Here is a 25785-nt window from a genome sequence, read left to right on the forward strand (position 1 = left end):
TATGTCGTCTTCACAATGGCTTCTTTAACTTAGCAATATGCATTAAGATTTCTCCACGTCTTTTCGTGTTTTGATAGCTCAGATCTTTTTATTGCTAATAATATCCCACTATAGGGATGGACCGCAGTTTGTTTATCCATTCACCCATTGAAAGGCGTCTTGGTTGCTTCTAATTTTTGGTGGTTATGAATAATGCTGCTATAAACATTCATATGCAGGTTTTTGCATGTATGTAAGTTTTCAACTTAATTTGGTAAATTCTTATGTTTGAGCTTTGTAAGAAACTGTCAAACTGTCTTCCAAAGTGGTTTACCATTTTTTATTGCCACCAGTAAGGAATGAGTTCCTGTTGCTCTGCATCCTTGCCAACATTCTATATGGGCAGTTTTTCATTCTTTTTGTTTCTCTCAGATCATCACTAATTCACCTGGGCCTCAATACACAACCAAAATTTCCTTAATTATAAAAACCATTTTGTGCTTGTGTCAAAGTAGTTGAATCATCTTCCCCAATTTGGATTCCCTAGAATGCATCAATCATGATTAATCTGAAGAAATAGTCAAATATCAACAGTAAGGAAGAAGGTCATGATAAAGATAAAGAATTACATAAAAATTACATAAAAACTCAGTGTTTTCTGTAAAACATTATTTTGAAATAATTTTTTCTTTTTAAACTGGAAAGTAATAGAATCTATTAATATTTAATTTATCATTTATTTTATTAAATTTTTCAAAATTAATCGCTGGAGAAATGAGAGAGAAAAGAAGAGAGGTGAGGAAAGCATTTTGCAATTTATCAAATACCGTGTGTTTTTGTTTATTTACTTGTTTGATATCTTGTCTGTTTTACTTTTGCCAGAGTAGCTCTGGTTGACGGTATTTTTCACAGAAAAATCTTCAATTAGGAAGTGGCTCCATAACTTCCAAAATCTAACACCTGCCTTTGTGCGTAATATGATCTGAATAGAAAGTAGAATAAAATGAAAATGGACTACGAAATCAAACATCTAAAACTAAATACGTCATCTCCTGACCTCCGAACCTATCAGATTTTCCTGCTGTCATCTCTCTTTTCTGTTTTTGAAACCTTTATTACCCATGTCACCCACATTTGAAACTTCAATGTCATCTTTGAGTCTTTTTTCTCTCTCACCACTTAGTTATAAGCCGTCATTGCATAGCAATGTTTTTCTGTTTTGTTGTGTTTATACCATTGTATAGTTGGAGCAAACGAGGAAAAAGCTGGAATATCTTACCAAATGTAACTTTGTATGACACTGCCAGACTTGAACATATAGAACTGAATCTTTCCGTACTTTTTATTATGGCTATTGTCTTTTGTATAAACTGTCCTCTTCAGGATTTCAAGAAACTCTTAAGAAGGCAGCCCAAGGTGCTTCCAAAAACCTCCCACCATTGCTAGGGGAAAGAAGAAAATTGTCTCCAACAGTCAACTATTATAATACACATTACCTAGAGGAAGAGATGGGGATGGGCAAAGGGGATCTTTGTTGAACGCGACATATCAAAGCAGTGTAGAGCCAAGACAGAATGTCTGAAGCTTGCTTGCCATGAGATCACAAGGAGGAGAAACACTCTTGCTTCTGGCTCTTGGGAAGACCTTGAATACCTCGTGCAATATTGCGCTTTGCTCCCTTGACAGAAGCATTCCCCAGCAGACGGCAACGCAATGGGGAAATGTGTGGAAGGTGAGATTTTCAAATAATAAAGAAGTACATAGTAGTAAGTAAATAAATAAACAAGGGAATTTCACATAGTGCTATAAAAAATAACAAGAATGAAAAAGGCAACATAATAGAGACTAGAGGAGAGTTAATTGTGGTAGGCAGAATAATGAGCCCCCAAATACGTCCACATTCTAATCCTGGCAACTGTGAATATGTTAACTTACATGGCAAAAGGGATCTTGCAGATGTGATCAAGGTTGAGGACTTTGAGATTGGGAGAGTATGTTAGATTATTTAGGTGAGTCCAGTATAATTACAAGTCTTTAAAAAAGGATCAGCGGGGCTGGCCCCGTGGCCAAGTGGTTAAGTTCACGCGCTCCGCTGCAGGCCGCCCAGTGTTTCGTTGGTTCGAATCCTGGGTGTGGACATGGCACTACTCATCAAACCACGCTGAGGCAGCGTCCCACATACCACAACTAGAAGGACCCACAACGAAGAATATACAACTATGTACCGGGGGGCTTTGGGGAGAAAAAGGAAAAAATAAAAAAATCTTAAAAACGGATCAACATTTCCAGCTCTGGTCAGAGAGAGAGAGAGACAATGATGATGATGGAACAAGGCAAAGAAGATGCAACATTGCTGGCTTTGAAGTTGGAGGAAAGGGACCATGAACCAAGGAATGATGTATCCTAGAAGGTGGAAAAGGCAAGGAAATGGATTCTCCCCAAGGTTTTTTAGAAAGGAACATAGCCCTGCTGACATTTGACAGCTGTGAGACTGATGTCAGACTTCTGACCTGCAGGACTGTAAGATTATAAATTCAAGATGTTCAAGCTGCTACATTTGCAGTAATTTGTTACAGCACCAAGAGTAAACTAATACAGTAAGCTCCTTAAGACCAGTTGGTCAGGAGTACTTTCCCTGAGGAGAAATTCTTGAGCTGAAATCTAAATGATAGCAAGAAGCCAACATTTTGAACCTCACGATCAGGAAGAGCCCCGGCAGAGGGAAGCACTTGGCACACTTAAAAATCGTAGCAAAGACCAAGGTGGCTGCATCATCTTAGTGAGAGGGAGAGCAAGGAGCTCCAGGATGAGATCAGAGCTCCAGGCAGGCACCAGGCCATCAGGAGCCTTTTGCTGCCGTAACTTCTGTTGTGGCTTTTGCCACACAGTGCACACATAGAAGCCCCCTCATTACACACTGAGTCCCTTGAGATCCTTAAGAGCCAGGACTAGTCCCTTTCGTCTTTAACCCCCCGCACAAAGTGGCTGGAGTGCCTCAAACACAGCAAGCTCACAAATGTACAGCCGTGGGGTCAACGTGTGAGATTCTTTACAAAACAGAACAAGAGTAAGATTCATCTCTGTTGCTTTGAAATACCAACTCCTGGGAGCTCCCTGAATTTTAATTTCTTCTTGCTTGTCATCATTTGGGCATATTAAGGGAAAATAATCTGTAGTGGTATGTGAATCAGAAGCAGAAATTCAGATGATCAAACAAAATTGTGGACTGGAGTCCCTAGTGGAAATTTCTTCAACACTGCCATCGTAATCAGGTATATTCCTAGCTTTACGAAAAGATAGTAGCCCTCGTGTGTTTATAAGACGAAGAATTCTTCTAGCACCCAAATCTATTTCTGAAATCAAAGTGGAGATATGTGTGTTCTATTACTGCAGGCAGGTATTTGTAAAGGGCCTTTTATGAGCCAGATGCTCCTCTCCTGCAAACCTCACTCCACTCCATTCCACAGATAGGAAACTCAGACCCAGCGGGGCCAAGGGACATGCTCAAGGGACAATGCTAGCCAGTGGACTATGACCCCAGGCCTCCGAGGCTACACTTAAAGACCAGGCAACAGCGCTCCCTTCCCCCAAGGAAGGGGCAGAACCAGGAACTAACCATTAAGCCACTCAGGGAAAATGCTGGCGAGTCTATGTATGGTATTTAAAAGTATTTAAACTTTATACTACAAGTCAAGTTATTTTTTTCCTTTCTATAGTTACTGCCTGGATTCAAGATCATCAAAGAACTCCTTTTAATATATACTTTTGATGGAACAGAAGGAGGTAGGTCTAGGAAGGCCTACCTTCCCTGAAATTGTCCGTTAAAAAATAATTAGCTAGTTTTCTAACATCATGATCAGAAGGAGAAAATGCAGCTGCTTTTGTCACCCTGATGGATAGAATAAAATATTTTGAATTTAGATAAATTATTTCCTTTTTACGTTTGAACTGCCTTCCAATACAGTTCCAATTTGTGATGCAATCTCCACACAATTATTTTTTTGTCTTTAATTTGAAGGAGTCTGGCAATACCTCTTCTCAGATGGGTAGTTTGTTTATTTAACCAGTCAATGTTAAATTACTTTCAATACAATTCATTCATGCTGTCACTGTCATTGAAGATAATGTGAGAGATACATATTCTCTGCCTGGTTCAGTTGCATTAGATGTTTTAGATCAATCTGGGGAAAATAAATGGAATAAGTAAAATCAACACATGAAAATAAATACCCTCATTTTTAATTTGTTCTATATGTACAATATTTCCACCTGTTAGTTATTCTATTTAAACTTTAATAACTTGGCACAGGTGGATGGATGTCTTTTGAGATTGGGTCTGCTGTGCGGATGAAAATAAAGACCACAAATGAAAAAACACTATCAAGTTCTTATTCAATTCTCTTATTGATTCATTGGACAGCATGTGGATAAATTATATCACATCTTATTTGTTTGCTCTGCCACTGATATAAGAAGTTGTCTTAGTCTCTTTGGGCTGTTACAACAGAACATCGTAGATTGGGTGGCTTATAAGCAACAGAAATTTATTTCTTATAGTTCTAGAGGCTGGGAAGTCCAAAAGCAAGATGCTAATAGAGTTGGTGTCCGGTGAGGGCCCACTTCCTGGTTCGTAGATGGTCATCTTCTCGCTACGTTGTCCCATGGCTGAAGGGGCGAGGGAGCCCTCTGGAGTCTTTTTTATAAGGGCACTAATCCCCTTCATGAGGGCTCCACTCTCATAACCTAAGCACCTCCAAATACCATTACATTGGAGATTAGCTTACAAAAAAAGGATTTGGGGGGAACACAGACATTCAGTCTACAGCAAAGGGTAAGAGGAAAATCTTGTGAATACTGCTTACCTCCCTGACAGGCACCCTCCTCAACGGTACCCAAATATTCATCAAATTCTTGCTGCAAAGCCGGCACTGTCCTGGGGATTGTTGGAGTTCCATATACAAATCTCATGTAAATCTGACTTTAAAAAGTTTTTATTATAATAGTGTAAACATATACTATAATAATAATAGTGTAAATATATACTATAAATATAAAATATGCTATAGCAGAAAAGCTGTAATTATAGTGATAGCATAAATTACTCAAATACGTGCTTTGAAACCTAAATCTAAAGCCACCTTGTGAAGCCCTCCCTGACTCCCCCAGGGTGAGTAAGTTGTCTAGTTGCTGTGCACTCGTGATTTGTAATTTAAATCTCTGTAGTTCACCTATATAAATACAGTGGATGCTTCTCTCTTTTACTGAATTTAAAGCCCTGTGGAGAAGGGATTGTGTCTTGGTCCTCTTGCACCCACACCTTGCCTATGCCAGAGAAAGCTGGCAGCAGTGTTTTTTGAATAAGCCAATACATGAATCAATAAATGATGCAAGATGGCAAGAACATTTGAGGGAAGTAGATGAAATAACGAGAAAGGGGCCAGATCATGGGGAGCTTTGAGTTCTGGACGACAGAACTCTGGAGCTACCTTGTGATAAAGTGAAAAGAGCATGGACTTTCATGTGATCTTAGGCAAGCCAATAATAATAGTTGACTTTTCCTGAGTGTTTCATCACATGAAAGGCCCTGTTCTAAGGGCTTTATGTGTGTCATTTTATGTCTTCATCCCATTAAGGAGGTCCAATTATCCCCATGTTACAGAAGAGGAAACTGAAGCACACAGACGTAAGTGACTTTCACAAGACTTCACAGCTAGCAAATGTGAAGCCAGGATTTAAGTCAAGACATTCTAACTGCTATTTTTGAACTACCTGTAGTTACCTGTATCTAGGTAATCTATCTAAGCCTTAATTTTTATCTTTAAAATGGGATCAGTAGAACCTGTCTTATCAGAATGTTATGATAATTCCATAAGATAAAGTATATAAACTGTCTCGAGATTTATATACTTTCTTATTTTATGTTTATATTTATGCATTTACTATTATTACATTTATATATTATTATACATTTACTATAGTCCACAGAAAAGTCTGTCTCAATAAATGTTATTTCCTCCTCTCTTCATCAGTCAAAAGTTTAAAAAAAACCATGCTTTTGAGCAGGATATATAACAAGATTAGAACAGTGCTTCTCGTTAATCTCATCAAAGAAGAACTTAGAATTGCTTCCTTGGGTCGTCCCCTGGGAAATCATGAGAATCAGCATTAGAGGAATTCTAGAGGGTAGGGTTTCCAAGAGACCATAAAAAGGGTCAGCCTGATGTTTGGCATATTTGTTGACTGGTTCTATGAAAAACTCAGAAAAACTTAACAGAATACTGCTTATGTAATAAGAGTGAGGCTGGTGAGCCTCAGATTTGCACCGAAGTTTTAGGTGAGTCTGAATTTAGTGGGAATATCATTACCAATCACTTCCACTTAGATTGTGGGCCTATTTACTCAATCAGACAAAGAGGGCAAATCAATATGGTTCCCTCTAGATCTTAGAATGGAGACTTTCTACTTCTGCAGAATTCACGGTCACCACAGTATTTGTATTGTTAAGCCTGCGGTAGAACATTCGGACACCCCAGTCACAGAGGTCATGCAGAGTCTTGGGAAGTAAGTGAGGAAAAGGGCAGTCTCTGATCCTCTCCGTTTTTCCTAATATTGTCCATATTGCTGGAGTTCATTCAGGGTTCTTAAAAGTGTTGAATGGGTCTTCAAACAGGCAGATGTTTACATAGGATTTATATACCAGATAAAGACTTAAAGCAAATTGGAGGACATTCCCTCGCCCAAAAAAAAAAAAAAATCACTTACGTCAACTCACATGCCATTTGAAAATAATCAGTTAATTTGAGTCAGTCAGATAATTGGTACCTCAATATAATAAATTTCTTTAAACATGAAATTCAGAATTGTCCTGGTTTAAGCTAATTTGATATGTAGGCGCTAAATATACAGTATCTGGGTTTTCTTAAATCCTAACTAAACAGCTGAATACTCACCACTTCCGGCTCACCTACCTGGAAGTCGACCACTGGATTTCTAGAGAAATTATTTTATGGAAACCTCAGTTGTTTTTGTTTTGTTTGTTTTCCAATATCATACAAATTTCTAATAACGTCTCAGGAAATTATTTCTGGATAAGAAACCTGCTTTCCATGCTTGTTTGATCAGATAGCAATCTAATTGCACAACTGCTGCTTAGTGTTACCCAAATCAAAATCAACTTGCAACTCATTTACAGTTTCACATTATTAGTGGCCCACAATCCACCAAACTTCTTCCTTGTATTATGCTAAACAAAGCGAAGGAATTAAAGTCCTTTTCTTTTTCTCCACCATACTTTGCTCCAGTCGCAGCTGTGTGAGTGTGTGCATGAGTGTGTGTATGTGTGAGTGTGTGTAGACAATATAAATAACTTAAAATAGCTTGTAATGGTTAATTTTATGTGTCAGCTTGGCTGGCCCACTGTGCCTGCCTAGATATGTGGTCAAACATTATTCTGGATGTTTTCATGCGGGTGTTTTTGGATGAGATTAACATCTAAATTGGTGGGCTTTGAGTAAAGCAGATTGCCCCCCATAATGTGGACGGGCCTCATCCAACCAGTTGAAGGCCTGAATAGAACAAAAGACTGACCTCCCTCAAGCAAGAGGGAATTCAGCCAGCAGAAGGCCTTAGGACTCAAACTACAGGATGGGCTCTTCCCTGGATTTCTAGCCCAATGGCCTTCAGACTTGAACTGCAACATCAGTTTTTTCCTGGGGCTTTAGCCTGCTGGCCTTTGGACTGAACTGCAATATTGGTTCTTCTCTGGCCTCCAGCCTGCTGGCCTACCCTGCAGTTTGGGATTTGTCAGCCTCCATAATCACATGAATCAATTCCTTAAAATAAATCTCTTTCTATATACATACACACACACACATCCTATTGATTCTGATTCTCTGGAGAACACTGATCAATACACAGACGTTCTTCAATTTTTTATTAAACAATCAAAGTGTGGAACTCTGTAGTAGCAAAATGTATATTATTGTTGAAACTCTGAAAATGTGTTTATGTACAATTTCAAATTTATTTCTTAGTGCAAACCCAAATGATTTATTTTCTTTTTTTTGTCCATTCAGTTGTGTTTTGATTTAAAAATCTGTTTATGTTTATTGGAAATCAATGACAGTTAACATAATAAATTATGCATTAGCCTCAAATTTTTTGCTGAAAGTACTTCTAAGGGGTGGGATGGGAAATGGGGAGTACTGGCAGCTGCCAGTGTCCTCTTGGAGAAGAAAGTGCTGGGCCAGAGGTTTTACAGTGTAGCTTCTTGATGTCTGATTTTTCTGAAATACCTGTTGCTGAAGAAGTGCTTAAGATTGTTTTAAGACAACATAAGATCAGCTATGGTCTTGGGGGGGATGCTACTATTTACTAAAGGAAACCCCCCAGAGAACAATTGACCTGGGTATATAGAGAGAAATAGACTTTCGAAGACAAAAATTACACTTATCTATGACTTTGGAGGACAGTCTTGGTGATTGGTTATATCACCTCCTCAGTACTTCTCAAACTAGGGTACTGAAGTGGTATTCCATGGATATATGGAAAACTGTAGGATAAATGGAGTCCACTTTTCTTTAGAGTCAATTTTTCAGTTTCATTGGAAAAGATTAATAAATATACCTGACCAGTAAGTTAAAAGTGTTCTTTCTTTCTTTTTTTTTTTTTAAACTGCAGAAAGTTTATTAGGGGTTACTAGGGGTTGGGGTATAGAGGAGTGCAGAGTGACCGATAACGGGTGTGAGATTTCTTTAAAGCTGTTATTTCATACTGAAACAAACATCAATATGTTATGGACCAGAATGAAAAATTTGCGCAAATTTTACAAAACTTCTCAGAAAGTTTGAACTTAGAGATAAATGGCTTCCAGTGGCTTCTGAGTCACCTCTATTCCTCAATATGAGTTAAGATATTCTCTCTGCTGCCTTCATCAGTACCCTTTGATATCAGCACCATTTGAAAATTTTCAAAAGCATGGTCTTAGAATAGACTGGCTTTAGAAAGTGACAAGTGTTGAAGAAAAGAGGAGAGAAACAGCTTCACTGGAGAGATCCTCTTCCTCGAATTAAAAAGTGAACAAATTTTCTCAAAGAAGAGACAATAGAAAGCAAGAGCTATTAACAGAGTTTTAATGACACTGCTTTTTTGTTTTTGACTTCCTGTTCCCATCAAAGCCCCATTTTGGTAAATGCTCTTACTGCGGTCTTTATTTTAGTTCTCATTTTAAGAGCTACCGTTTATTAAGAACTTCTAATTCCTGGACTTTACATGGATATTCATATTTGCTCCTCTCAAGAGCTCTGAGAGAGATATAATAAATAATCTAGTAAATGGTATGGTTTGCCCGAGGTCTCCAAAACCCACGGTTTTGGTACACTGCCATGCTGAGTCCCACGATTTTGGTTTCCTGGTTTAACCAGCAAAGCACATTTACTGGGCAGTGGATGTGTCAAAGGTGAAGGTATTCACATTCAGATAATACTGTGCAGTTGTTTTCAGAGCTGTCCACGTCTCCCGAGCCTGCAACAAAAGGAAACTCAAGTCACGGTCTCTGGATATGTACAATACGTGTGACATCAGTTATGCTGACGATCATACAGATATTCCTAAAAGACTGAGAGAAATACAATGGAAGGATAATACCAATAAGTTTTGTTTTTCACACTTTTAGTGATCTATTTACTTCCATGCTCAAATGTTTTGCAGTGTTTGTGGGGCCACAGTATGAACCAATGTGGTGGCATCTTGTTACATCCCAGTATCTGTCAGTTGATCCCAGTACTGGTCCACAATTGCAGGCAAGACTGCACTTGAAAATTTCAATATTGCATAAAGAAGACACAGTCTACCAGTGTCTGTATTATTTAATTTGCCAAATAAACAATTGTCTTGTTTTAGTACCTCTAAATGGTGCCTGTTAGAGAAAAACAGGCATAAAACTGGATGCATTATTCAAACTGGTAGTTTTCATTAGCAAACGCTAGGCAGAAATAAGCCGGTCCTGGCAGACCAGTTAAAATTCAGCCATGTGGAGTAAGGACAGGCCCTAGAAAAACAAGGACATTCAAATTTTTTATGATTTATATAACTCTTGAGCCTGGTGATAGTGAGAGCCTGATACATGTGGAAAGAAAGAACAAACAACTGAAGGAATTAATTAATTTGTTTTACATCTCTGCTTTCTAAATTGCTAAACTGTAAGAGGGAAATCATGAATAATTGAAATCCTCAGATAATTCAGCAATTTCATTTGGCCGGGAGTTTCAATGTCTTCTTCTATCAAAAGAGTAAACATGGAATAAAACTGGCTAATACGAGTTTCTTCTTTATTCTTCTTGGAGCGAGACTATGAATGAATAGGAAAATGTGGAAAAGGTGAGCAAACTAGGGGACAACATTAAAGCCTCGGATAACTCTCGCAGAGGGAAATGAGCTGCTGAACAACAGAGAAGGAACTAAAATGTGACTGCCATCCATCCATCCACCTACCCAAACATGTAATAAGTTATTGAGACTTGACACCACAACAGTCATTTTGCTAGGTCCTGAGGATAATGACTTTGACAGGTAAGATGTGCACTTTGTCTAGATAGGGAGATTGGGTGCACAAAACAGATCATTTCAGTGTGACATCTCGTGAGCTACTCACGTGTGAACAGCATGCAAAGGAGCAAGAAGAAAGGAGGACAAATGCCTCCCAGGAAAGAAAGGAAAGGCTTCAGAAAGGAGGAGAGATTGAATCTTAGTCCTGAAGGAGGAGGTGGAGTTTACTGAACCAAAGCCACTTTATGAAGAAGAAAGGGCAGGTATAGCTCAGGACAGCTAGAGAGGAAAAATCAGCTAGGCTGGTGGTGTGTTAATGCCAGCAGATGAGATGTTATTTAAAAAGGTAGATGGTGAAGGGCCATTTGTTTTTAATGCAAATACCTGATCAACCAGTGAGTTTCCCCATGTATTCGGATTGTGATCTGGGTCCCAGTAATCCTGCAAATATATGTGCCTCTTGAGACGTAGGAACTGGTTCGCTGGGTCCTCCAACAAAAATGGCGCTCCCAATGCTCCTGTAATTCAGAGTTCAAGAGCACAGCATCTTTTAGGGCAATACTTTACATCTCAACGTTTCCTCTTAAAGAGACCAAGCTGTGGTCTTTGGGAGGATGGGAGCCTGAAAAGGAAACCCTGGAAGAGCTATGCCCTGAGGGAGATGGCTTCTCCTCAGACCTTTGCCGCCATTGTACTGTCACCTTACATGACTTACATTTGTACAGCACAAAAGCCAGTGCTGTGTGGTGGATGGAGATTTTCAGAGATGCACATGCATGGGAGCCCACAGACCTGGATTCAAACTCCAGCTCTATCACTTTTTTGAGCAAGTTGTCTAATTTCTCTGAGCTCTAGTTTTCTCGTATGTGAAGAAGTATAATAACAACAAAATAACAAAGGATTACTGTAAGAATTGGATAAATTAATGGCTATAAACCACTTGGCTCAAACCAGGCCGTCAACAATCTTACTCTTGCTTTCCTAGTCTTCCAAAATAGACCATAGCTTTCAGTCTGAAGTAGACAGCTCTCCAAACTGGCACTTTGGTTAAAATTGCTAGCATTGATAGATGAACCATTAAGTTGAACAGGCTTGCACTTTCTTTCTCCTTCCCACTCCAGGATTAAAAAAATATGTATATATCATTTTTAAAATCCAGACTTTTGGAGCTGGCCCCGTGGCCACATGGTTAAGTTCTCAGGCTCCGCTTCAGAGGCCCAGGATTTCGCCAGTTTGGATCCTGGGCGCGGATATGGCACTGCTCATCAAGCTATGCTGAGGTGGCGTCCCACATGCCACAACTAGAAGGACTCACAACTAAAAATATACAACTATGTACCAGGGGGCTTTGGGAGAAAAAGGAAAAATAAAATCTTTAAAATCCAGACTTTTTTAGGATCTTGAAATTTTAACAGTTTATATTATATTTTCATTCCTAAATAAAACACAATCATGGCATCAATATAAAGAAAGAACACACTCCTGACCTATTTGTAGTGACAATACGATCTGTTCATTGCTTGTGATAAAGTAGCATTTATTACAAAATCCTAAGTAACCTTATGTTACGCATACTACAGTTTCATCATTAACAGGCCTCTATTGACCAACACTCTGCATGGACCAGGGGTACAGTGAGCTATCCTCTGTAAGGAGGAGGATGAAAGGTCCAAGATACAAAACAACACAAGGCAATGTAGGATTTGATTGTGCTAAGGGAATGTAGGAGAAGGTGTTATTGTTAAGCACTGGGGCACTGCGATGCAAGCAGACATTTTTGTGGTCAAAGAATTTACTTAGCCTAGTCCTTGTTGAAAAGCTTAAATTTAGCAGGATGGGAGACGGAACAACACTTTTAATTTTAAGCTGGAGGAATGATGTGTGCAAAAGTGTAGCACTGGGAACCTACGAGACCAGTGTCTGAAAACAATGGTTAGAGGGGTCTGGATAAGAGTTTTATTTATAAGCAGTAATAATAATGCTAGTTAACATTTATTGAGCATTGTGCTAAATACTTTAACTGAATTACCTTATTTAATACTCACAGCAAATCTCAGAGGTAGCAATATTAATCATTTCATTTTGCAGACAAGGAAAATGAGCCACAGAAAAGTTAAATACTATGTTCAAGGCCTCACAGCTATTGGGAGGGAGGATGTGGAGCTCTCCCTTCAGAGTGGCTGCTCTATATCGTGACTAAGAGGCAGAAATGCTTGGGGTGAGATAACAGTAAGAACGCTAACAGAACTCCTCCACTTGTAGAAAAAAGGAAGCTGAGTTTCGTACACATTCCCTACGATCTCATGTTTTTCCAAGCATGGCCTTGGATCCTAAGCAGGGTTCTAGTTGTTAGCTCTATTATTTCTAGTTTAATTTGTCAACCCAGTGAGCTCTAGTTCTAAACAGGCACCTGCTGAAAATGACAGCCTCTCTTGACACTACACACCAGTCAGGCTGCCTCTGGGTGCAAAACACTGTACTACTAATGGAGGTTTGAAAATGGCTCAGATGTAGTCCCCATTTATACAAAGTTAGCATTTGTATTTATTCAATGATTTAAAAATAATAGACAAAAGTCAACTTCAGAAAATACTAGTAAGAGATGCCAGAAGTAATACTGACCTGCTGCTAGATAATCTAATTCAATATAATCAATCCAGCACGTTTGTGGAAGCCATCCTCTAAGATGGTCCCCAAAGATCGCTGCCTTCTGATACTCATATCGTGTGGTCCCCTCCTTCACTTAGTAGGGCTGATCTGTGTAACCACAGGACACTGCGGGAATGACAGTGTGTGATTTCTGTGGACATAAAAGACATTACAGCTTCTGCTTTGCCCCTCTCCTGGATCACTCACTCTAAGGGAAGTCAGCTGCCATGTTGTGAGGACGCTCCAGAGGCCTTGAGGGAGAGGCTCACATATCGAGGGACTGAAGCCTCCTCCCAACAGCCACATAAATGAGCGACTTGGGAACCTGGTGTTTTCACTCCAGTCAAGCCTTCAGATGACCACAGCTCCACTAACATCTTTACTGCAACCTCATGAGAGATCTCGACTCAGAATCACCAAGCTAAGCCACTCCTAAATTCCTGATCTTCAGAAATTGTGAAATAATAAATGTTTATTGTTTTAAATGGCTAAGGTTTGGGGAAATTAGTTATACCATAGTAGATAACTAATACAATGCATTATAAGCAACTACTAAGGTCAAGTAGTTGAAACTAGGAAGACAAGTGGGGACATTAGGGCACCAAATCTGAGAAGGAACTCACTCTCAGGGTTATGCAAATTTTGTGCCACGAGACCTCCACTTGCCTCACCTTAGATCCTCCTCTAATAATCACGATTGCATGGAAAGACAAACAAAAAAAACCCTTCCCACTCAGGAACTCACATTATCTTCAGAGTTCATTAATAATTATAAGACATTTTGTAACTAGACCATGTGATGGGGGAGTGATTAATTCTGATAATTTCACAGAGAAATTGGTTTTGTGTTGAGCTTCAAAAGACGTGTAAGCTTTCCACAGCCAGCAGGAAAGGAGTAGAAGCAAAGAGCACGGATTCCAGGCTGAAGGAGCCTGGAGAGTCAAGGAACAGAGGAGAAAGGAAGCCTGAGGTTCAGCGACCCTTGCTTGGCCGATGTGACTGCAAGGCAGCGCTGTGGGGTGGATGTGGTGAGGCACAATGCTGGAAAGAGGAGCTGGAGCTTGGTTCTCAAGGATTATTACTGTCATACCAAGGAGTTTGGACTTCATTCTTTAAATAATTAATTATCATTTCTGAACAAGAAAATGATACAGTCAGATTTGCTTCAAAGATTTTTGTTTTATTGTGATAAAATATACATGACATAAAACTTACCATTTTAACCATTTTTAAGTGTACAATTCAGTGGCATCAAGGACATTCACAGTGCTGAGCAACCATCACTACTATCTCCAGAACTTTTTCATCATCCCCAATAGAAATCCTGTACCCTTTAAACAATAATTCCCATTTCCCTCTCCCCGAGCTCCTAGGAACCACCATTTACTTTCTATGAATTTGCTTATTTTAGGTACCTCATATAAGAGAAACCATGCAATATTTATCCTTTCATATGTGACATTTCACTTAGTATAATGCCTTCAAGGTTTATCCATATTGTAGTATATGTTAGCATTTCATTCTGTTTTAAGGCTGAATAGTATTTTGTGTGTATATGTCAACATTTTCTTTATCCGTTCACAGATTTACTTTTGAAAACTCCTTTGTCAGTAGTGTGGAGGACAGATGGTATGAGGGAGAGAGCAGAGTGAGAGACACGAGGTCGGAGGCTCTTTGAACAGCCCAAATGAGAGATTGGTAGGGCCTGAATCAGAGTAAGTGACAGTGGCAATGGGAAGACAGGGTTGGTTTGGAGAGAGAGGGAACTGGCCTTCATTGGGCTGACTCGTGTGGACTGACCAGCAGTAAAGTTTTGGTTTGGGGTGAGATGTGTTAATAGGTGACTTTTCAGACTTCTCTTCATTCTTTTTGAGGAAAAGGTGTTTAGTTACAGTGTTGCATGTTTAATGTATACTCATTCTATTAAAAGAAAAAAGTGTTTTTCAAAAAAAAGGGAGTGGCTAGGCAAAGTAGATTCAATACAATATCTAAAAATATTTCTAAATGAATTATGCTTAGAATATAACTTCCAGCTAGATAAAGAAAGAACAGTAACTGCTTAAGATAGTGTTCCTTCGAATCATCCAAAAGTAGAACCGATATTCTGCACCATAATTATCTGGGTGCATTGTACAATCACTAAGAAAAAAATGCTATTACATAAATCTTGGCAGAGAAGCATGCTTTAAAATACAAGCCATAACTATTTAAGCTCTAATAATTCTTCCGTAAATCTTCTCTTTACTCACAGAAAATGTCTCAGTGATGCTGGCTCCTTCCCCCGCCCCCCAGAACAAAGCGCCTACCTCAGCATTATGCACCCAACAGGCATTCAATAAATAGTAATTGATGGTGATAATAACATCACCCATGAGAGAGACAGAGAAAGCAGTATTTATTGTCCTACTTTACAAATGAGAAAATTGACACACGGAGATGAAATGACTCACTCAAGTTCACATAGTAAGTCAGTGGCGGGGCTGGAAATAAAATGCAAACACCATAGAAGGGCACGCTATTATCCTCTCTGCTTGAGAGACTTCTCCTCCCTTTTTCATTTTGCCTGATCAACCTTGAAAGTTAGTGAGAGCAAGGTCAGAGTTCTGTGTTTGTAAGCCTATATAATACCGCTGGAGTCTGAAAACTGAAACTGAACCCTGAGTTTCATTACTTGGTTGGTTTTTCAATGTTTTTTTTTTTTTAATGTAGGCAATATCAGACAGGTTAATGCCTTATTTAAACTTTATAATCATAAGCTATAAGAAATATCCCTCTCTTTCTTTCCAACTCCCTACACAACCTTCTTCCTTTCATCCCATATCATAGTTAGTTTTTTGTTCTTGTTGTCTCTTTTTGGTGAGGAAGATTGGCCCTGAGCTAACACCTGTTGCCAATCTTCCTCTTTTTGCTTGAGGAAGAGTGGCCCTGAGCTAACATCTGTGCCAATCCTCCTCTATTTTGTGTGTGGGATGCTACCATAGCATGGCTTCATGAGTGGTGTGTAGATCTATGCCCAGGATCCAAACCTGTGAACCCCAGGCCACCGAAGAAGAGCACACGAACTTAACCACTATGCCACCAGGTCAACCTCTCATAGTCAGTTTTAATAGGACCTGTGAAGCTTAGTTCTACATCTAAAAGTTTCTCAAATATCCTCTGCAGAAAATTTTGTACAGTAGAAACAAAGCAGACATGGCCGAGTATGAAGATATTCAAGATCACACTCTCCCCATCCAAATCAAGAAGGATCAGAGGTCTGGAGTCTTAACCTGGCCCTGTCAGTGACTGGTTAGGTCACCAAGCCACTTTTTATTCTTGCACTTTTATTTTCTGCTCTGTAAAATGAGGCTGGATCATATGATCTCTAAGATCTCTTCCAGCTCTATTTTTAACTGGAATGTATTCATAACAAATAGGTCATTAACTGAAAATTACTTTCTCTGGGTGGTATTATGTCATCGGAAGCATATAGAATATGCTAAGTGGGCACAACTCCTACTGCCTTCAAGAACCTTGCATGCCAAGAAATTCAGCACTGAGACAGGCAGAAATAAGTGAAAAAGAAGTCAAAATAAACATAGCCAATAATTAAAGCAAACGAAACAAATGTGTTCACATGATGCACAAAGAGATGAGTGTCCATCACGGGCTGATGAGCATATGGGAGTAGCGGAAGTTGTATAATTAGAGGCAGAAAGACTCCCCATACTGCCATCACTCAGGGAAGGCTGAAAAAGAGTCTTTAAATTTGATGGTGGAGAAATGACTGAATAGTCTGTATACTATGCACACGACCACAGAAATGTTACTTATGGTAGGAACCTCTACGCTAAAAAGATGAGAAAGTCTAATGAGAAACTTAAGGAACAGAATGAAAGGGCAGGTCTGATGGCAAATTCCATGCAGAGGCAACTCGTTTAGGGTAGTCCCAGGCCTAGGAAGGGGCAGTGCCTCATTTCACTGGTAAATCCAAGAGGCATAACTTGGCATGTCCAGATGGCTCTTCCTTCTTCATCTAGAGAGTGATCTGCCCTCAGAGGGCACCCTTTCTGTTCTGGTTCTGCAAACTGCAATTGGATACGAAATTTGCCAAATTCTAGGGTCCAGTCCTCAGGCCCTTCATGTCCTCATACTATGCTACATCTTCCGAGTGAGTCTTTCTCAGCAATCAAAGAAATGGCCTTCCATAATCATCTTTGGTTTATTTCTCAGCTTGATCAAAACCAGGATAAATAAGGGGGTGCTATTTGTCAGAAGGTGGCTCAGAGAACCCTTTAGATCTGTTGTCTCAGAGCCTCACTAAGAAACAGGAAAAAAAAAAAAAGAGTACAGACCAGGGCACTCCAATCAGCAGGATCTTGTCATCCTTGGGCAGCCACAGCTGTGAACTTCTTGCTGGTGTAATCGTCAACGTCTATGAAATAAACGTGGTGGGATTCAAGGGGGGGGCAGAAGATGCGAAAGGTCTGGCAGATCACAGGACAGGCCCCTAACTAGCTATTTCCCTCAGGGCTAGGTGATACTAATATTTACAGTATTACCAAATGTCTGGAACTGCAGATGGAGAATAAGCACTACAGTCCCGCCCCAAGTTCAACAGTACTTAGGTATGGGATACGGGAAGTGAAGCACTTAGCGCTCAGTATAAGCAAGGAAAGAACAACCTATATTATCCACTAATTTTATTGGACTGAGTTTCAGTTCCTGCACCTAAAATGTTTATGTCTTAAAAAAATAAAGATGAATTAAGTGCCCAGGGAATTATGCATGGACATAAATTAAGTACTAAAATAAAGTATAAATGGCCACTAGGAATTAAGTTCAAAACAGGGTCAGAAGAAAAGGATATGCAGATGCCTCAGCAATATGGTAAAATTTTCAAAGATCTCTCTAAACGTAGGAGAAGTTTTATAATTTTGTGAGAGATTAAAATACTTTTAGACTTGAATATTTTATTCCCTGTGTTAGGTATGGAATTTTTTACAAATAATGAAATACTTTTTTTTTTTTCCTTCTTGCTCTAAATTGTGATTACTGACCCAAAAGTTTATGGTGGAAGATAGAAGAGTTCTATTTAGTACAGAGGATTTTCCCACTTTGCTGTAATTCAGATAAAAATTAGTGAGAGAGAGAATGAAAGAGAAGAAGTTCGAGTTGTGAGAGAAAAAAATGTGAAGAAAAAAGAAGGGAGAAGGAGAAGAGAGAAATCAAGAAATCAAAGGAAGGAGAGACTAAAGAAAGGCGGTTACAAAAGACAAAAGGTGAAAAGTCATGGCAAAAAGGAACAGGGCAAAGAAGGAAGTAAGAAGATGGTAAGAGGGTCGTGGAAGTGAACAGGGAGGAATGAAAGGGGCTGACCCGCGGACGAACTCTCAAATCCCCGGCATCGTACTAAACTGTCTGTTAATAAAATGCTTTCGTCACTGAACTTTTAACTCGGGAACTTCGGCTTTATTGACGTTACAACTGCTGACGTGTTGAGTACTTTGAAAAGTAAACAGAAACTGGTATCACTTGAGTTCAACTTCCATCTGTCATAGCGTGCTCTCAACACACGTACGCCGACATCCACGCTCACACACATGGCCGCGGAATTCCCTGGGATGTGTTTTTGGAGCTGGCAGATCTTTTATCAGTTTTTAATCTTGTGGACAGAGAAATTCATAGCTCACGAAAGGCAGCATTTTATTTGTTTCAAGAGTGACCCCTTCTGGGTCACTGCGTATCTGTGTTGATGAATTCTCAACTCGAGTGCCATGACAAATGATGCCAATTGGATAGGAAAAGAGCAAGTTTTTCTACAACATCCAGCGTTCTCAATGAATCTAGTCATGGGTAATCACATTTTTTCTCCAAACAAGTCATTTCCAAGTTTATTCTCACTACCCACTTTCTTGAGAGCAATCAATCTTAAGCCAAAGTGAGCAGGGAAAATTAAGAACAAAATCTTATGAAATAAGCTAAAACTATATCTGGTAATACAGACTCCCTAAGGAACTGGAGGGCTGCAGGGATGACTGAGAAGGGCCATTCCTTCTATGGCAGAAAAGAAATGGGAGGGACGGGAGTTGTGACAGGGTCGTCGGGAAGAAGATGTGAGTTTAAAAGCTCTTGTCAAAAAAACAAACCAAAACAACAACAAAAAACTTTTAGAGAAATTGGCCTTGGTTAGTAACCATGGAGTGAAAAGCAAGAGCTGGAACTATGCTATAGAAACAGGCCACAGGCAGTCTGTTTTTCTCCCTGTCTAAAACTGGAAGACGTACCTGCACTTAGAGGGAGATCTCATCAATTCAACCCCCAAATTGTTTCAAATATGGGTCAACTCTAAGTTTGGTTTACTTAGTGAAACACTTTCCAAATATGTATATTTTCCATATTTCCTCTTTATGTGAAATGGGACTGCTTGATGTTAGTAAGTGCCTTAGTGAGAGGGAACGTGGAGTTTCAGACTTCTCTTTACCCTCAGTGCAACCGGAAACTGTCCTTGGTTATGTCCTGGTTTGGCTCTATTTCTTCTAAAGTCACCCCTTTCCCTAAGTCCTGATCTATTCTTGTGGAACCAGTGGCAATAATACTGGCTCTATTGCATTTTCAGGAGGAGCTCTTGCTGCCTGCTCTGCTGCCTATCCCATATCTGCATATCCCTTATCTGCATATCCCATATCCACATATCCCTTATCTGCATATCCCATATCCACATATCCCTTATCCACATACCCCATATCTGCATATCCCTTATCTGCATATCCCATATCCACATATCCCTTATCCGAATATCCCATATCCGCATATCCCTTATCCACATATCCCATATCTGCATATCCCTTATCTCCATATCCCTTATCTGCATATCCCTTATCTCCATATCCCTTATCTGCATATCCCTTATCTGCATATCCCATATCCGCATATCGCTTATCCACATATCCCTTATCCGCATATCCCATATCCACATATCCCTTATCTGCATATCCCATATTCACATATCCCATATCCACATATCCCTTATCCACATATCCCATATCTAACACTGCAGTGCCAGAGGGGACAGTTTGTGTAGAAAAAAGAAGAGCTTTGTTCTCAGAAGCCCTGGATGTAGAATTTGGATACAAATCCAGCATCCATCATTGATTAACTGCATGGCTTGGCCATTTAATTTCTCTAAGCCTCAGTTTCCTATTAGTAAAATAGGAATCACAACACCTATTTTCAGTGATTATGAGGGTTGAACTAATGTAACATGGAAAGCTTTCGATGCATAATGAAGATATCATAGTAGTGCTAATATTTGCTGTTTTATTAGAGGAGAAGGCAATTCTTGGCCTAAATACTACAGAGAGGGTTGTTTTGTTTTTTAATCAAATCATGACACTCGGACTTCTAATTCTCCAACCAAGGAATCAGCTTTAATGTGTATAAGTTACTATTTTGGGAAAAATCAATAAAATAATTTGGGGACTGTGCTCATAAATTTAATTACTTGAGTAAGGTTCTTCATCATTTTTGGCTTCAGCATTCCCATTAGGAAAACAGATAATGAGATCTTTTCCCTACTTACTTCAAATTAAGTTCTAGGCAAAAGTAATTTGTTAGACAACTAATCGGTAAGAGAGAAAACCTTTTTTTAATAAGAAAACCAAACTTTTTAAAGTGTTTTTTTCTTAGGATAAGCAGAAGGGCTCCAGTGCAGATGAACAGCCTACATTCTTCAATGAAAAGGGCTGGGGAGAAGCAAAAAATGTTGATTCAAACTATTATTTTCTACGCTAGAGCTATATGATTCAGAAAATGTCAGTTAAACGAGTTATTAATGTAACGAATGAATCTGTTTCTAAAGACCTCAGTATCCTCAAGCTGCAGGCAGTTAAGGCTTCTGTCCTGAGATCCGAAGGGCTAACCGAGCAGGGTCAACGTTCCTCTGTCCTTCGCTTCTCGTCCTCAACTTGTTATTTCATGACCTTCAACTGCACAGTTTTATTTATTTATTTTTAAAGTGAAGTCAATCAAACCAGTTGCCTCTATAGGTAGACATATTTGCTGGAGTTAAAGTTAATTCCGACTTGTTTCTTTAAGAAAGTCTACAAAAGTCATTTTGCAGAACCATTTTCCTTTTGCCAGATATTTTTGACCCTGCGGTGTTCTCAGGTGAATGTGGATGAGCCACAACACCTTCAGCCTTTCAGTGACCCACCATCACCCATTCCAAAGTCAACGGCATGGATCAGCCAAGGCAGAGCGTTATGCTGATGGAGCACTGCCAGTCCATGACTTCAGTTTACAGCATGCTTCTCAGATGCACACTTAAACTGAGTGAGCCTCACTTTGTTCCTCTGGAGATGTGGGCTGTAACTGGGTATAACTGTATATGCCTTGGTGATAATTGCTCAGTAATTACTGGCTGAAATTTTCTAAATCCTTTATTTAAAAAGCTCCTAAATGCAAAGTGCAATATAGATGATTAAAACTCTTTATTAAAATTATTAATATGCTTAGAAATAAAAAGCTAATTATATACACACATACCTAGATTTATATTCTCTAGATAGGTATACACCTACATCTATTTATTTGTCGCTGTGTGTGTGTGTGTGTGTGTGTACCTCAAACAAAATATGTAACTTTTTTACATGGGTCTCAAGCTTTCATAAAAGTAGGAATTTATTCTGAGTTAAGCATCTTCATCAGAAGTATTTATAAATTGTAGAGACTTAACTGCGAAAATAATTTATACCTTCGTAAGTATTTTCAGTTAGGGTTACGAGAAAAACAAATGATCCCGCAGTTCAATTCAGATATAAGCCTCTGAGCTACTGGGTCAATTTGGCAGCAAATCATCTGGCCTGAGTGTCTTCCTTGATATGTCTTGAAAACACTACTTCTCCGAGCCACAGCTTACCCTGAAGGTTAATGAATTCACACTCTCAAAGTATCCTGGGGGTCTCCACATAATGATACATGTAAGTATTGCAGTTTCTAAATGGCATTTACAATTTTCCTTTGTTGAAGGACACTAGAACACTTCTTCAGAAGTAGCAGTTAAATAGATTTCTTAGCAACAGCAACATGTTAATACGTTAATACATAATCAGGAATAATATGATCACATACGCAATTAACACTAACATGTTCAAAACCACAGCGTAACACAATAGTTTCATTTCCCCAGTGCTTTAGAATTGGTGTATGGATAAAACACTTTTGTTCATATCTTTAAAAAGTCAAAAGGGGTTATCTGTCAACCTGATAGCTATAAAAGACGTGATAAATAAAAAAGAAATAGGTTCTTACCTATGAGCAATGTTGAACACAGGGCCACTTGAAGCGTTTTATAGTCCATGATTCTGTTTTGGAAAGAAAAGATTTATTAATTTTAATTTAACCAAGCAAAGCTTTAGGGCTTATGGGGTACTTTCCAGGAATATGAAGCATTTACAGCATACCTGGGAGCCCTGCGAGCTGAGACAAGTCAGAGAGAGGCCTTTGCTTGAGATGGCTTTTTTATATAACTCCTGCCTTTTTGCCCTTTGGACTTTTTCGACTGACTTTTTACAGGCGGTTCTTATATGGGTCACGTATTTATTTACTAATTTTATCATCCACACGCTAATGCAATGTAAAAACAAAACCAAGGTGGAAAAATTGGATTACTCATATGTTGCTAGTGGGAGTATAAAATGGTACAGTCACTTTGGAAAACAGTTAGGCAGTTTTTTATAAATCTGAGCATGCAATTACTGCACAACCCAGCAATTGCACTACTGAGCATTTATCTCAGAGAAATGAAAACTTATGTTCATATGAAAACCTGTATAAGAATGTTCATAGCAGCTTTATTAGTAACAGGTAAAACCAGGAAACCACCCAGACATCCTTCAAAGGCTGACTGTTAAACAAATTGAGATAGACCTATACCATGGATTAATACTCAGCAATAATAATATAATAAAAATTGTTGATAGACCCAACAACTCAGATGAATCTCAAGGGAATTATGATGAGTGAAAAAAAAACAGTCCCAAGTGGTTACTACCGGTATGATTCCACTTATATAACCTTCTTGAAATGACAAAATTAGAGACATGAAAAACAGATTAGTAGTTGCTAAGGATTAGGGATGGAGGAGGGAGGTGGATGTGGTTATAAAAGGGCTAATACAAGGGACTCTTGTGGTGATGGAACTGTTTTGTGTCTTGACTGTGGTGGTGGATATGTGAATACAAACATGTGATAAAATTGCATAGAACTAAACACATCTCCTACACAGACACACACACACACACACACACACGCACGCACGCAAGTAAAACTGGGGACGTCTGAGTAGGACCAGTCAATTACATCAATGTCAATATCTTGACAAGGTTGATGTCAAGATGGTGGCATAGGCGGACTCTGAACTCAACTCCTTCCACATTCACAACCAAGTTACAACTATTCTTGGAGCAATTACCACTGGGAGAGAACCGAAAACTGGATACAAAGAACCCCCACAACAAGGGACAGTCCTGGCTGAGGTGGAAGATGAAGAAATTCCCTTCTGGAGAGAAAAAAGACACCTTTGCAAGCCACAGAGTTTCATGGCTGGCCAGGAGCAATCTAAGGTACACAGACTTCCCTGGAGGAACGGAGGACAGAGTCGGGGAGCATTACCGCTATCAGTATCCTTCAGACTCAGTACAACTGAGATGAGTGTCATAATATTGGGCTGTGCTGACTGTTAACTACAACAGGGAATACCCTCAGAAAAACTATCGGGCAGGAGTGGAAAAAAGCCAGCTCTTAAACGGCCCACACACAAATTCACCCACTTCACAAAGCAACATAAAATCACCAGAAAAAAAAGGTGCACAGTCCTTTGGTGAAAAGAGACTCACCTGATAGGCTCTGGGTGCATCTCAGTGAGAGGTGAGACCTCTCTAGGGACTGAGACTTTGGCAGCAGCTGTTATTGTGACCTAGTACAGGCAAGCTGACACAGACACTGGCAGATGCCATTGGAGTTCATCCCCTGGCCTGTTAGCCCAGGGTCTTCCCCGCCCACTAGAGCATGGATTTAATCCAGGTCAGCCAGGCCAGGCAGCATCCCCTTGGGACTGGCCCTACCCAACAGTATGCTCTCGGGCAACTTGTCAGCCTGCATAGACTGAGTGCCTGGATCCTCTGCAGGCAGGCAAGTGGGTCCACCTCTGTGGGATAGGGTGTACATGAGGGGTGAGTGAAGTGTGTAGGGCATTGGTGGAGTGTGTGGGAACTGGGTCCACTCCAGGGAGTTTGGACGTGTGCGCAAGACAACACTGTGTTGACAATAATGGGTGTGGACCTGTGGGCTGTGGGGCTTACCAGTGGCAAAAGACCTGTGATTCTCAAACAGCTACATAGAGGATCAGCCCCACTTTCCAAAGCCTGAAACAATTGGGTACTCCCATGCTTGGGGCCAACCCCACTCAGCTGCAATCCTGAGAGAGCTGACAATAGCTGTGCAGGCCAGAGGCCTACAGCAATTGTGAGCCCCTGAGCCTAGCAACCAGCCATGCTGGGGACATATTCACTGAACAGAAAAACTGTAAGAGGAATGTGCTATTAGACCTTACAGCCAACTGTGCTGGGGCTCCCCAAACCCAATAAAGTGACTGAAGTTTCCATAGCAGCCACAGGTAGCGGCAGCTAAGCATTCCAACCAGCTGGTCAGTGAGACAGCTAGACTCCCTGGGTACCTGCAGCAAGAGCAACCCTACCACAACAGAAGGACACACATAGCCCACACAGGGGTCACTCCTAGAACATTTGAAACTGGTGACAAGAGGGAAGCACACTGCTGGACCTCAAAAGGCATCTCTTCTCCAAGATCAGGAGACAGAACTGACCCAACTAATACATAGACATAAGCACAGAGATAGAGGCAAAATGAGGAGGCAAAGAATATGTTCCAAACAAGGGAACAGGACAAAACCCCAGAAAAAGAACTAAGTGAAAAAAACATAAACAATCTACCTGACAAAGAGCTCAAACAAAAAGTCATGAGGATGCTCACTGACTGTGGGAGAAGAATGGATGAACTCACTGGGAACATCAACAAAGAATTGGAAAATATAAAAAAGAACCAATCAGAAATGAAGAATACAATAGTGGAAAGGAAAAATTCACTAGAGGGACTCAGTAGCAGAGTAGATGATACAGAAGAATGGATCAACAAGCTGGATGAAAGACTAGAGGAAATCACCCAAGGTGAACAGATAAAAGAAAAAAGAATTAAAAAGAATGAGAGTAGTCTACAGGAATTCTGGGTCAACATCAAGCACACTAACATTCATATTATAGGTGTCCCAGAAGAAGAGAGGGACAAAGGGGCAGAGCATCTATTTGAAGAAATGATAGCTAAAAACTTTCCTAACCTAAGGAAGAAAACAGACATCTAAGTATAGGAAGTACAGAAAGCACCAAACAAAATAAACCCAAAGAGGCCCACACCAAGACACAATATAACTAAAATGTCAAGAACTAAAGACGAAGAGAGAATCCTAAAAGCTGCAAGAGAAAAGCAACAAGTAACATACAAAGGAAACCCCATAAAGCTATCAGCTGACTTCTCAGCAGAAACCTTACAGGCTAG

The 25785-nt window shown here is 39.7% G+C and overlaps 1 protein-coding gene across 1 annotated transcript; it reads right to left on the bottom strand.

The window, feature by feature from the left end:
* Positions 1–9093: 9093 nt before the first annotated feature.
* Positions 9094–24051, bottom strand: C19H3orf85 (chromosome 19 C3orf85 homolog). Its single transcript, XM_070242843.1, has 4 exons — positions 22617–24051; positions 22465–22517; positions 10909–11042; positions 9094–9501 (listed from the first exon to the last, which is right to left on the bottom strand). Exons 2-4 carry the CDS (start codon positions 22511–22513, stop codon positions 9412–9414), a joined length of 273 nt encoding a protein of 90 aa, XP_070098944.1. The 5' UTR covers positions 22514–22517; positions 22617–24051; the 3' UTR covers positions 9094–9411.
* Positions 24052–25785: the final 1734 nt, after the last annotated feature.

Source organism: Equus caballus, chromosome 19 (genome assembly GCF_041296265.1).
Source record: "Equus caballus isolate H_3958 breed thoroughbred chromosome 19, TB-T2T, whole genome shotgun sequence".
NCBI classification, from domain to species: domain Eukaryota; kingdom Metazoa; phylum Chordata; class Mammalia; order Perissodactyla; family Equidae; genus Equus; species Equus caballus.